General features: G+C 49.8%; 3 protein-coding genes across 3 annotated transcripts; 1 reads left to right on the forward strand and 2 right to left on the reverse strand.

The window, feature by feature from the left end:
* Positions 1-189: 189 nt before the first annotated feature.
* On the reverse strand, positions 190-2633 carry FTJAE_9722 (multidrug transporter; the record flags this gene model as incomplete). The annotated part of the gene is made up of 7 exons (XM_037356672.1): positions 190-204; positions 408-650; positions 704-1155; positions 1208-1265; positions 1315-1353; positions 1400-2312; positions 2362-2633. 7 exons carry the CDS (start codon positions 2631-2633, stop codon positions 190-192), a joined length of 1992 nt encoding a protein of 663 aa, XP_037203193.1.
* A 3327-nt stretch (positions 2634-5960) lies between these two features.
* FTJAE_9723 (carnitine o-acetyltransferase) lies at positions 5961-8649 on the forward strand (the record flags this gene model as incomplete). Its single annotated transcript, XM_037356673.1, has 3 exons — positions 5961-6396; positions 6446-8437; positions 8498-8649. The coding sequence occupies 3 exons, from the start codon at positions 5961-5963 to the stop codon at positions 8647-8649; spliced, it is 2580 nt and encodes an 859-aa protein (XP_037203194.1).
* Positions 8650-9771: 1122 nt separating this feature from the next.
* On the reverse strand, positions 9772-14181 carry FTJAE_9724 (uncharacterized protein; the record flags this gene model as incomplete). Its single annotated transcript, XM_037356674.1, has 5 exons — positions 9772-11174; positions 11229-12126; positions 12525-12696; positions 13191-13639; positions 13942-14181. 5 exons carry the CDS (start codon positions 14179-14181, stop codon positions 9772-9774), a joined length of 3162 nt encoding a protein of 1053 aa, XP_037203195.1.
* Positions 14182-14409: the final 228 nt, after the last annotated feature.

A 14409-nucleotide genomic window follows, 5' to 3' on the forward strand; every position in this document is an offset into this window, starting at 1 on the left:
AAGTTTGATTCTGGTACTCATTGATTCACATGGCTCTTCGAAAATCATCATCTTATACAATTTCGATTTATTCGGTTATCTCCTTGCCGAGAGTGATGCCGCTCGGGAACCTCACTTACCCCTTCACCAGCAGCTGGGGTAAAGAATCATAGTTTAGAGAAATCCGAGATACACTTCTATATTCACGGACTAGATAGAATTAATCTGGTAATTTAGTAGCATGAATCATGTTCTGGAATTGTTCGCAAATACGACAGTGATGGCCCAAGACACTCAGAGGCATGCTCCAGAATGAGGATGATCGAGTCTAATCCAGTTCTATATTCGCTCAGGAAATTCTAAACGCTAAGTCATATCCAACCGTGGAAACCTTTCTACCCGCCTTCGTCCTATCCTGGGGTTCATACCTGCTGGGAGCCCTGCAAAGGTCTCGTGGCGTTGACGCCCTGATCAGAAGCTACAGCTTCTGACCATGCTCCACTGTGCGAGCTGTTGAGCCTGTATGCATTTTTCTCAATCTTCAACTTTTCCTGGCCTCGTACTAGCTTGAGGAGATATGAACCCTTCACCACAATGTCTGTAGGACCATCTTCTCCAGGGGGACCTTGTCCAAGCTTGACGTTTCCAATGAACCAAGTAACTGGGAATGCCTGATCCTGAATTAGTTCCTGTCCAAGATATGAAGAAAATCCTTTGAACTGACCAGTGCGACGAGAGGGGTGATGGCGACAAACGCCCAGACAACACCCATCTTGGCTTGATGAACAGCCTGTTCATTTGCTGCACCATCAGAGGAAGAATGCACGCTGCTGAAGTCGCTATGGGAGTCCAGCCCAGAAGTGTTGTTGAAGACTGTAGACATGATAGTCAAGCCGATAGTACCACCAAAAGGGATGGCAACCGCCATGAGCCCAATGACGGAGGCGCGCAAGTGTCGAAAAAGACCGATGCCGTGAAGTGGCGAAGCCATGAAACGCATACCACTACCACAGCCAACAAGGGCCATCATTCCATAGATGACGCTCAGCCTGTTCGCGTAGATGGCCCATGCAAGCACTCCCAGACCGACAGCTTCGGTGAGTGTCCCTAGAAAGATACAGGGAAACGTCATGCGAGGCCATTTGTTGCACATGAAGGAGCAGATATAAACACCGGCTGTGAAGGTATTAATACGTAATTCAAGTCACAAATATCATACGAAACGAACCTCCAAGACCAGGGACAAAGTAGAGAAGCTGGACACCAGCCTCGTCAGAGTCGTAACCCTAAACATCGTTAGCAAGGAGTTCGTGTGTCAATTTGAAAAAGACTTACCCTGACTGCAATAAAGTAGATGTTACAGAAGTAGAGTACCTGAACAAGTCAGAAAGGGAACATCAAAAGTAAACGATAGCCTTACAGCATACATGCCAATTCCTGTGGCACACTCGCAATAGAAGAGAAGTCCAATATCACGATTTGAGATTAGTTCCCAGGGGAGCATTGCTCTCTGCCAGGGCAGCTTCTCGGCCATGGTATTTCCAGGGGCAAGGAGATACTCCCAGTAGCAAAAAACGCCAGCAAAGATCATACCAAGCACCAGAGGAACAATGACCGCGGGTGATGACCAAGAATATGTCGCGCCACCCCAAGTCAAAGCCAGAATAACGAGACCAAAGCCAAAGATGAAAAGAAGCTGGCCGCCAACATCAACAGTCTTGAGACGGGCGACGAATTTTGTTCGCCGGCCAGTTTCAGCTGTCTCGTTGAGCTCAGGGATGGGCTGAGGACCGAGAAGCTCCTTGCGTAGGACAAAGAAGACTATGATCAGAGCGACAGCGGCAATAGGGAGATTGATGGCAAAGCACCATCTCCAGTCAGCATTTGTGAGATATCCTAAGCCGATGTTAACTGTATTCAAATAGCAGATGTGGTTTGGAGTAGTCTCACCACCGATGACTGGGCCGAGTCCATATGAGATACCGCCGACGAGTGAGAAGATGGCCCAGTTCTTTGCGTTTTCTTGCAAAGAAACTCTATCGGCAAGAATAGTGCGAACAACGACATTGAGGCCAGCCGCAGCAAGGCCTTGAAATCCACGACCCAGAAGCAGAACTGGGAAGGCATTTGTTGGGGCCCCAGTACAAAGGGCACTGCCAATGAGCATGAGGATAATGGCTGCATTGATAGAAGCATTGCGGCCAAATACATCAGCCATTTGAGCCCAGAAAGGGATGAACGCTGCAGAAGTGAGGTTGAACGCTGAGACGATCCAGTTGAGCTGTGAGATCTCCCCAAAGTCCGAGGCAATCCACGGAAGAGCACTAGCGATGCTGTTTGAAAATGTCAGTTTCATTCTGCAATTTTCAGATCTTTCCATACATTGTCGAGTCAAGTGCTTGAAGAGCAAAGGGTGCCACTAGGCCTAGGATAATCTTCCATCGGTATATCCTCGCGGCCTTCTTTTCTGATGCACACGCAATACATTTCACAGACGAAGATTCATACGCTTCCATATGCCGACATTGTGGTTGTTGAGGTGCTTGCTTGGTAGCGTCACGTCCTGTTTCTTGCAATTCCATTGGCGCCGAGTTTTTTTGCGCTTGTTTGCGCTGCTGATTGGCCTTGATGGCCTTTCGAGCCAACGAGATCATGGTGCTATAGAAGATGTAAGAGGAGCTGATCGAGAGATGTGCCAGTTAAAGACTGAGGTATGGTCCACAGTTGAGGCGTTTGGGTATCTGAGGAGAAAAAATTATGATGATGAACCCTAGATTGCGGCATGAAATCTTCTGATATTTATCCATCTTGGAGGCAGCCTGAACAATATTGGAATCTCCATAATTGCTGATTGTTCGCATTCTCTCCTATCTACGTACGTTGCAGGTTGCGTAGAGCGTGGGTCGAGAAGGCGAAGCATGTAACTCGCAAAGACAAGCAATCGAATGAGGTTTCCTATTCAAGAGGAATACGAAAAACCAAAGCCAATAAGAAGTGCTAAAATGTCCCAACGCGGTGGGATTATTTGTCCGTAAGTTGATGCGAGATGAGGTTCGTAGGGCTGTGTTGGAACCGAGATGTAGTCTCGAATGGCTAACTAGAATCGGTTAGTGCATTGCTCGAATCGCTAACTCTTATGGGATATATTGTTCAACAATGTTATGCCGACTCACTTGAGCATCTCATTACGACAGCTTCATGATGGATTTTACTAATACAACTTGATTGTACTTGCGACGGCATTTGAAAAGCTATCGCACTCGGAAAAGAGAGCCTTCAATCATGATGGCTGGTTACCAAGTTATGTGTTCAATAATTCAATTTCAAGACACATAGGATCACAAAACATCACCATGTAGGGGTTTCCAAACTTCCATCTGGAGTAAACCATATGGATTGCGTTTTCAAAAGAAATGTGCGGCTGGCCAAACATTAAATTGTCGGCGCCGGGCCGATGCCTCTGACGGAGCGGAGCCGAAGATGGAGGACGGATCCGTGCTTTAAGGACAGCCGAAACGTTGAATGACATCATATCATATGGCCGTCGGTCGGTACTAATCTTAGAGGAAATAACAGTAACACACTAACGTCAACTCATCCTCAGAAGAATGCTGCAATGGCTAGTGCAGAAAGACAAGGACCGAATACATATTAACTGGGACTTGGGTAAGGAGCAAGAAACCCTATTGCCTTTTGACCAGGTAACTACCAGTACGGAGAAGGAAAGTACGGTTTATCGCAAGACAGGCAGGGTTACCCCACGAGATCCTCCATCTTTCCCCCCCCAATTGTCCTCCTCAAAAACTCGCCTCAGTAAATGTTGAACTAAACCACTGTACCAAAGACCTACAAAATGTAAGGTCCCTACACTAGGGGCCTAAGGCAACAGGGCTTATATTTTCTGTACAACAGTAAATATACATCTACAAGCCTTTTCAATACAACAGAACGTCCCTACATGCCACTCAAATCAACTCAGGTGTTCCTATTCTACCCACTCGCACTGGAACTTCAAAAGTCTGGCGTCTGGATGCGGCTGCGGCTGCGGCTGCGGCGATCCCGCATTTGATGTGTTGCTCTCCACTGCGGGAGCGAGGGGGCCAACGTGTTGGAGCATGGGTACCTAGGTAGCTATGACGAAATAAGCTCTATCACTGCCGTCCTTTGGACCGAACCGAAAATAGGCCCTGGCTATCGAGTGCCAATATCTCTCCGTTATTATACCCGTTACAGATCCAGACTACCAAAACCATCGACAGCCGGGCTCCGTTGGCCCTCGGGAATGCCAAGAGTCCCCGGAAAATTACACACTTAGCTTACACAGGCAATCGTAGGTTTCCAGTCTGTCGTTTGCCTACGGCATGTGCTCTCTTCTTGCCGCACACCAAAAAGCATCACAAGCTCTTTTAGGTAATTGTCTTTCTTACCCATGGATGGGCCCCCAAGAAAAAGCAGAAGAATTCTGGAGGGCAACAGTTCGAGTATCACAGGCAGGCCACTTCTAGAAGACGCAGCAGTGTCCTTGCCCAGACAACACAACTTCTTCTTAACTATTTGAGAAGCAAAGAAATGATGAAAGAATGAGCCTCGCCAACCATCGTCAGCCCAGACGACAAGTGCGGCACATGATGCTGCGATTTGCTGCTCTCTACGAGCTGTCCACTTTAGCCCACCCATGACACCTCTAACCATGGTGCACCACATACCTCCAAATTCGATAAAGGACACCAGATCATTAGACACAAGCGCTTGACTGTCCCTTCGAGACCTCACATCACCGCGTGCATGCAGAAAGAGAGACAGGCAAGCAATCACACAGTACAATTGCTTTTTTTTTATTTTTGCCACGTGAAAGGACCCCAACTGAGCGGTTTCCCCTCATCATAGCCGCTTACTGAAATCTGGGGTTTGGGGTTATCATCAAGGCTTTTTTGCCTCTTTGATTGCTGGTCGGCCACTCCCCGTTACGACGGTTGTGGAAGCGTTCAAGATATGGCATAATTCAACCAGTCAGAAGCAATCCATTTAACTCCAACTGCCCTTTGATAGTGGATCCTTTCCGGTCTAGGCTTCGATCTATCAGCTCGACTTTGTCGTCACGGTTGTGTCTGGCAACCATATTCTGAACATCCCGTCGTCCGAACCACCAACCTTTATCACTTTTATTGTTCGGGAAACGTCCGTAACGGTAAACTCACACTCTGAACCGGCGACGCCTCGCGGCGAACCGTTCCTAGGCTCTAGTCTAGGCACTACGTAGCCAGGCACTGCACCTACTTCGCTTCTGCACGCCACCCGGTTGTCCTTACAAGATTCGTTACTGGGTAGCCTCATTGTCTTCATCCCGGTCTTATCCCCTTATAACCATCACGATACGGGCTCCAAATCCGGCACCGATTTCATCGCTACCGGCTCTTGTCTCTCGGGGATTTCTCGCTTTTCCGTACTGAACATTCTCTCCTGTTCTGGGTAAGTTCTATGCCAGACCCGTTTACCTCGATGTCCCCTGATCCCACGTTTCGGCACTGAGCACCTGTGTTATCGGACTTGCGGAGGCGTTTCATTACTGTCAAATCCTGTCCTGGGCCCTCTTTGTCCTATCATAGCCCTCGACTGTTTTTACTCCCCAAGATGCTCTCCCTCACGTTCGGCTACCCCCAGTATTCTTTACGCTGAGGGTGAAGTCTAGAGGGTGTGCATGGGGTGCATATAGGGTCCACTTGACTCTTGTCTAAGCCAGCTCGGTCACAGTACTCTGCTTATATCAGAGCCATATGCCCTCTCAACTTGGGCTGGTCTTGGCTGTTGTATTCATCGCTCATCTTCTCCCATTCAAGAAAGCACTTCGTGTAATGCCAAACTACTTCCTTCAAGAGGGCTGTCATTACTTCTACCGAACCGCTCTCCGCGGACTCAACGTTAGCACAAGCGTGTCACCTCTCTACGCCTAAACTTCGTTTCCATCACCCCCGACTAACACCATGACTCAAGTCCGCACTTTCACTCCTCCTCAGCCCCTTGGAGACAGGCTCTCTGACTCAAATTCTGCTCCAAAGCCTGCTGGTTCTACCGTTCCTCGAACTCTTCCCGATATTCCAGAGCTTGCTCAACCACGACGCAATTCTCCCCCAAGACTTAGCGGCGACTATACTCGTGTTCCAATGGCCAACTACAACGAGTCACGGAAAGATGGTGGCATCACTTTCTCTGGGCAGGACAAACTACCCAAGCTGCCTATCCCTGAACTCGAGGCCACCTGCAAGCGGTATCTTGAAGCTCTCAAGCCACTCCAGACAGCCCGAGAACATGCAGAGACACAGCATGCCGTCAACGAATTCCTAAAGAGCGATGGGCCCGAGCTGCAGGAGAAATTAAAGGCATATGCTCAGGGCAAGACGAGTTACATTGAACAATTCTGTATGTCAGAACATACCTCTGATTTATAACAAAGCACTAACTTTCTTAGGGTATGATTCTTATCTCAACTTTGATAACCCCGTTGTTCTCAACTTGAACCCTTTCTTCTTGCTTGAAGATGACCCAACTCCCGCTCGTAATGATCAAGTCACTCGTGCTGCTTCTTTGGTTGTCTCATCCCTTGAATTCGTTCGTGCAGTGCGAAAGGAGGAGCTTGCTCCAGACAAGGTCAAGGGAACTCCACTTTGCATGTACCAGTTCTCGAGACTATTCGGCACTGCGCGAGTTCCCACTGAGGAAGGATGCCAAATCGAGCAAGATCCTGAGTCGAAGCACATCGTCGTCATGTGTCACGGCCAATTCTACTGGTTCGATGTCTTGGATGACAATTCAGATGTCATTATGAGCGAGAAGGATATCTCCATCAACCTGCAGACCATTGTTGATGATGCAACCCAAGTTCCTATCCAAGACGCTGCCAAAGGCGCTGTGGGAGTCCTGAGCACCGAGAATCGCAAGGTATGGTCAGGCCTTCGAGATGTCCTGACTAGCGAGCCTGGCTCCAACAATGCGGATTCACTCGGAATTGTAGACACGGCCCTCTTCGTTCTTTGCCTCGACTACACAGAGCCTGCAGACGCTGCAGCCCTTTGCCAGAACATGCTTTGTGGTACCAGCGAGATTGAGAAAGGTGTTCAGATCGGCACATGTACCAACCGATGGTACGACAAGCTTCAAATAATCGTTTGCAAGAACGGAAGTGCTGGTATCAACTTTGAGCATACCGGTGTCGACGGCCACACAGTTCTGCGATTCGCTAGCGATGTTTACACCGACACCATTCTTCGATTCGCCCGCACAATCAATGGCCTGGCTCCTTCGCTCTGGGCATCTTCCAGTCCCGACCCCTCCAAGCGTGATCCCGAGAGTTTTGGAGATGTTAGTGTCACTCCTCGAAAGCTGGAGTGGGATATGATCCCTGAGCTTAGCGTCGCAGTTCGCTTTGCAGAGACTCGATTGGCAGATCTCATTGAGCAAAATGAGTTCCAGACTTTGGACTTCGGCCACTATGGGAAGAACTTCATCACTTCCATGGGCTTCTCTCCAGATGCCTTTGTTCAGATGGCTTTCCAAGCGGCATACTATGGGCTCTATGGCCGTGTTGAGTGTACATATGAGCCAGCCATGACCAAGACGTTCCTACACGGCCGAACCGAGGCGATCAGAACCGTATCGTCAGAGGTCGTTGATTTCGTCCAAGCCTTCTGGGCTGATAATCCTGTCGACGCAAAGATTGAGGCACTCAGGAAGGCGTGCCAGAAGCACACCGCAAATACCCGACAGTGTCTGAAGGCCGAAGGCTGTGACCGACATCTCTACGCTTTGTTCTCGGTATGGCAGAGGAGTCTGGATGATGGCCTTGATAGTGGTTTCAACAGCAACGGTTACTCGAGCCCGGGAGATGGATACTCCGACCCAGCAGGATCGCCCGTGGGAAGCCCAGGTAACGACTCACTGCCCTCTGTTGACGGCGTTGAAGTGAGGCCTACACGAGATCGTGGCTACAGCGTCAACTCGAGATCGCGCGACCAGAACCCACTTCCCCTCCTGTTTGCTGATTCTGGGTGGGATAAGCTTAATAACACAATCCTTTCAACTTCCAACTGTGGTAACCCTTGTCTACGCCAATTCGGTTTCGGTCCCACATCAGGGGATGGTTTCGGTATTGGGTATATCATCAAGGATGAAGGGCTCGCTATTTGTGTTGCTAGCAAACACCGTCAGACAAAACGCTTTGTTGACACCCTCGAGAGCTATCTTCTTGAGGTTCGTCGCATCCTACGTATCGATAACCGCAAGATGTCAACTGGAAAAGTGAGCCGCGCTCGCGAGGTGGAATTCGAGAGACCCAAGCTGGTGAGCCGCATCAAGTCAAGAGGTCGTCCTATCACCGCTGTCGAGAGCCTGCGATCTGCGACTGGCACAACATCCCCCACCAACGAGAGTAGCACCTTTAGCGAAGATGACGAAATGGGCGGGTGTAAGTTTCTCCCTCCTACCCTCAATTCCCTTCAACATAATATACTAACTTGATAACTAGATGGATTCTTCGATGCTGGGATGCTGTTGCAAGCACTCAAGGCTCGCAACGAACAGTTTGAGTCGACTGATACGCGCGCTTCAGACAGGGCTGCAGCTGCTCAGGCTCGCCGCCGTGACATTGGAAAGAAACTGAGACTGAGTGACTATTAATGATCATACCATATCATATAGTACATATTTCATTGCATAGCGTGGTCATGGATCTTGCATGGAGTTAAAAGGAGGCTCATGTTTTATATCAAGACACCTAGGTGTAAGCATTGAAAGTAGTGATTTTACAGTTTTTTATGTTTATAAACGAAGTCATACACATATGCGCTTTGTCCAACGTTAATTGCTACAAGATGTTCTCACAAGTACCAAGTCATCGGCTATCGGATAACGTAGCGTTAACTGCCCCAGGAAAACTGAGCACCGAAAGGTTGGCCTGCCTTTGGAGCACGTATCCTAACATTGTAGATAGAACAAGCGATGGGCCCTTTGACCAAGATCATGCACCAGCCGAATATCGTCACATTGCACGGAGCCGTGTAAACTCAGTCGTATCTTGTACGGATCTAGCGACTTGGTTTTGTATCGTGGAAAAGGAGAGCATAACCTGCGCAAACCTGACTGGCATTACTGACGAGGCAATCACAGACACGGCCAAGACATTCACGTATTGGAAGTCATGCAAGTTAAAGCAACCCTGATTCAAAGACCTAGTCAAAATACAGGTAGGGGTTCCCTCCTCTCCCAGGCCAGCAGACTGGCACCTCCACAAGGACCTCTTATTCTCCAGTAGAAAGCAATAAATCATCGTTTCCCTAAAGTCATACAACCCAAACATGGATCGTTCCCGAGTCGAATTCGCAAGCAAATGTGAAGGGAAAAGAAAACCAATAGGTCCGAAAAGAATTGAGTCGTCTATGCCGATGTCTGATGATTGTGATCTCGCCGATCCAAATACATGTACACGCCTTAATCGTGATACCCATACCCTCATGTGCGCAGCCATTCTCCCCGAGCGAAGCACACGAAAAGCAGTGGCCCCATGATAAGCGGCTGTAGTCCTATAGCGCCCTTTTGATAATGTACACACGGCAAGGCCCTGAAGGCCGTCGTGTCAATCGATCGCGATGGGCCTGCGCCCTTTTGGCTATGCTTCTGAGACGTGGTGAAACAGATCAAAGGAAAATCGTGAATCATGGCGGTGCCGACCTTGCGGTACCACTGAGAGCCATAATGAACGTCATTTTACAACCAGGTCCATAAAAATGTCAAGACACAAGTCTAAAGCCACTGGGGCTGTTCGCCCTGACCCGTGCTGACATTTCCGTTGCCATTGGCAGGGCTCGTAGGGACGCTGTTGCCACTGGCTTGGCCACCGAAGTTACTGTTACCGGCGCTGCCATTAGCTGCACCGTTGACAGCAGCATTGGGAGTGAAATTGCCAGGAGTCATCTGTCCGTACTGAGGCTGCTGAACAGGTCCACCAGGAGTAGGAACTTGTCCGTTCATGGCGGGGTTAGGGGAGTAGATGGGCATGTTCTGGCGCATAGGTGCCATAGGCCCACCGTGCGGCATACCATTGCCCTGGAGAATAGGGCCACCTCCAGAAATACCTCGAGCGTGAGTAGCGCGCATAGGAATTTGACCCTGGGTGTTGTCGGCTGGTGTCACTTGCCCGCTAGAGGCAGCGCTTCCACGGTTGTCGAAGGCCGAGATCTTAGCTTGAATACGACGGCCGTAGGGAGTGGTTCGAATCTGGGGAAGAATGGGGCGGATGGCCTCTACAAGGCGATGCTTTTGATGAGGAGTAGCATACTCAAGAGCAGTCTGAATGACATAGTTGGCGAATGAGTCCCGGAGGAGGCGCTCCATCTCCTGGTTGCGTAGCAGCTCCTCCACGATCAGATCCTTGGAAGGTGCCTTGGCGCAGCGCAGGCACTTCTCGATGACGTTGGAGCTGAACTTATGGCGGGACAGCTGAGTGATACAATCCTTGAAGGTAAGAACGATAGGCTCGGTGAACAGAGGTTCGTTCAAGTCAATAATGTACTGAACGACGTAGTTGCCAAAGGGGTCCTGGACAAGGATTCGTGCATGCTCGGTGATTCGCTGGATAAGCCACAGCTTCTGGTCGCCAGAGGCATGGTCGATACAGCGTTGAAGAACACAGCAGCCGTGTCGGTGAGTGCCCACTTCGACACAGCTGCCGCCAACAGCGTCAAAAATGAACTGCGCATCAGGGGGGGTAAGTTTGTTGAGACACTTCTGAATGACATGGTTGCCGTTGAGGTCCTGGATAAGCTCCACAACCCGGTAGCGAAGAGCCTCGATGATGATGTGGACCTGCTGAGGGGTGCTCACATACTCGATCATCTTCTGGAGTGCGCGTGTGCCGTGCTGGTTGAGCGCGATGCGGACCATATCCTGGGAAGCATTTTGAATCAAAGTAGTCCTCTCATCGTCATTGCAGAACTCAAGGAGCTTTTGGCACAAATAATTACCAAACGGGTCCGTCATGAGCTCAATGACGTGCTGGTTGGTTTCGGCCCAAATCATGTGAACCTGATCGGCGTTGCGCTCCTCAAGCTTCTTCTGGAGGTAACGGCAGCCATGTTGGTCCTTGCAAAGCTCATAGATGTTGCCCACGAAGGAATCAAGGGGCGTGTTCTGGTAGCGAGACATGGCTGCAAAGCTAGTCAGTGTGTGCTGATACGGAACTACTCTGGAGGCAGACTCACCTTCATTGTCAAGCTGTCGGCGATGCTGAATGACGCGTGCCTGGCTGTCTCGAGGCTGATTACCCTGGTTGTACGGACCGGCGTTGTAGCCGTTGTAGTTCTGAGGCTGATACATGTTGCTGCCGTTGGCCCCATTCATGTTCATCTGCTGCATACTGTTCGCGAGCATATTGACGTTGTATCCTCCTGGCTGATGGGGTGCTCCCTGAGGCATCACCTGGGGAATGCCGCCTTGAGGGATGCCTTGAGGAGCGCCGTACCCGTTGGCGGAATAGAACACATTGTTGTAGTTGTTCGCGGCTGCGGCCCCGGCGGAAGGGTTCACCATAGCAGAGGGTTGCACTGCAGCTGTAGTACTGGGCCCAAAGGGAGCGGCACTGGCCTGCAGGGCAGACTGGATCGAAGGATAGTTGTGCTGCTCACGGCTAACAGCAGGGTTCTCTGAAGAGAGCTCCCGACTGTGGCCACGATGGACCGCACCAGCTGGGATGCGGCCAAGGCTGGCATTGTGGTTGTGGAAATGCTGCTGTGCATGATTGTTTGTCTTTGAAGACGAAGCCCCAGGGCTCTTGACCGTGGGAACCTCACTCGAAGAGAACGAGCTCTGCAGCTTCGGGGGAGTCGCCATGTTGGGAGTCGCACTAGGAGACATGATGGCACCAGTCTCAACAGCGTTTTCCGAGATATACTTAAGATCCATAGAATGGCGGAGGGAAGTAGGTCGAGATGCTAGGCCAACAAGATCGCTTACGACGTTGGAGCTTCCGTTGATCGAAGAGAGACTCTGCTGAGGGCGATGACGGTTAACAACACGGCTCCAACCTCTTGAAGAAGGTGTCGACTCGGGATTAGGAGACGGGGATAGGGCAAGATCTAAGGCGGCCGAGGACGCTGAGAGCTGAGAGTAGAGTTGTGGGTCAGAATTCGACGCAACAATAGTACAACAATATAGGTTCTGTGGTGGGGCGCTCGAATAGATAGAGGGCCAAGAGCTCAAGATCTTATTGCGCCAAAGGAAAAACAGTAGGGAAAGGAAACCGACTGGGCCTTATGCAGGAGAGTGGAGGAGGGTTCTATGCAGAAGAGCAAATGCTGAAAGACAATGGGTGCGTGGTTCATAGAGAGCTCGAGGTGAACATGCACCACTCAGAGAAATGTGGAGCCCAGTTGTAAGTCGAGAAGCTGGAGCAAAGCAATAACTTCCTGAATGTAGTCTCCGCGGAGTTGGCTCCGTTTGATAGGGGTGAAATGGCGAGATGAAAAGTTGCTGAGATGAAAGAACGTGAAAATACTTACAATCTGATCGTCGTGACGAACAAGAGTTGGGAAGTTTGCATCAGGACCACTATGGCCTCCTGCATTCGTCTCTTCGTCACCAAAAAGAAAACGAGTAGTGTTTGTTTGATCAAGACCAACGTCATACATCCCCGTACGTGAACGCGTCACAGGCATCGAGTATCGATTGATTCTATCGTCGAAGTTCATAGTTAGCTTTTTATGATTATCCTTAACAACAAAGTTGATGCTAGCGTTTGCTGAGTTGGATGAGGATTCTGGTATTGCAGATGGAGTTGTGTTTTTTGAGGAGGTTGAAATAATGGGAGTCGAAGCAGAGATTTACAGAGAGGATTATATAGTCCTCCCGAAGCTTTCTGTTCCGAGAGTGAATCACTGTTTGACTTTTGCGAGGTTTTCGCCTTCTCACTAGAGAAAGTCCTCATACAAAATCAGAGCTCTCATACTTTGGCTCGGAGTTAAGATTCACCCACTAATAGCATCACGCTTAGAAGGTTCCAACGCAGGAAACCTAGTAAGAAATTATAACCAGCTTGCTTATGTGGCAATTTACAGCAAAGCCCGAAGCTGGACCTGCAAGAGCTCTAAAGAATGGCAACCCTCACTTGAAGAGGTGCGCGCTCAGGAATAGAAAGGCATGGACATGCAATAGGAGCTGTCACTTACGCATTACCAGAGCGATGACTGCTGGGATCTTGTCGAACAGCCTCCTCCTTTTCATCATCACTATTTCTTCGAGTAGTTGGCACAGAACGAGAAGGCATTTGGGTCGTAGTATCCTCAAATCCAAAGCGTGCCTGTCTGATACCGGATTGGGGAGAAGCGAGTTGCGAGCCGGATCTAACAGGGCGGTTGAATAGACCTGGAGGGGAGGTCAAGCTAGACATAGAGTATCGGCTCGGCCGCGATAAAAACGTAGGGAATCCAGAGTTATCTCGGTATTCGGGGGGTGTGGTGGGCTCGGACTGGTGGCCGCCCATTCTACCAACTTCCTCCTCCATCTGAGCAAGTTCCAAAGCCTCTCGTCTTTGTTGTTGATCCAGCTTTTGCATCTCGAGCTCAAACCTCCGCCTTTGCTCACGGATTCGTTCATACTCCATCTTCTTCTTCTCGATCTGAGTCTATCATTAGTTAACGGCCGTATCTTGGGTCGGTTGGTGTCGCATCGTTTCGGAATCGAGCGCTTAGGTCCGTCCGACTTGGACAAATCGGCAAATACGAAGACAAATCTGGGCAGAGAATACGAGCATCAGAACGTACCAATTGCACCTTGTGCATTGCCTACCATCACACATGTCAGTACTTGCTGTTATTAGAGAGATTGGCAACTTTCGTAATCCATCACGAAACGAAGCCACCCGGAGCCCTGTCGGGGTTTCCAAGCAAGCGACAGATTCGTCATATGTTGATTACTCACATTATAGTCCTGGGGAGGTTCGGGCACCCGTTGAGCACCCAGAGAGGAAAGTGTCGGGACTCGACCAGAATCGGTGGTAAAGCGACGAGGCAGGCCAGATCGATGGTCGTGGGCGCCGGCATGAGGGTTGACCTGGGAGGCAGGCATTCTGGAGGCATTTCGAGTAGGTGAGACAAACGAATGCATGGACTGGTCGTTGCCCCGCGGGGACTGCTGGGAGCGAAAGCGTAGTTCATCCATGATGGATTAATAGATACAGGATAAAGATAGTACACGCCGAATTGGCCAGCGGTCTCAGCCTATAATACTAAAAACATGAAAGAAACAGATGAGCATCAGTTACCGCGTTTGTATAGACGATAAGGTGTAGGATGAAGCAGAGGAAGGGCAAAAAGAGACGAGGTAGGTAAGTAGGTTAGGTAGGTAGGTAGTGGATGGAACGTTGTTGAGAGGCGGGGTGGACGTGGT

The sequence above is a fragment of the Fusarium tjaetaba genome (assembly GCF_013396195.1).
Source record: "Fusarium tjaetaba strain NRRL 66243 chromosome Unknown NRRL66243_c0000223, whole genome shotgun sequence".
Lineage (NCBI taxonomy): Eukaryota > Fungi > Ascomycota > Sordariomycetes > Hypocreales > Nectriaceae > Fusarium > Fusarium tjaetaba.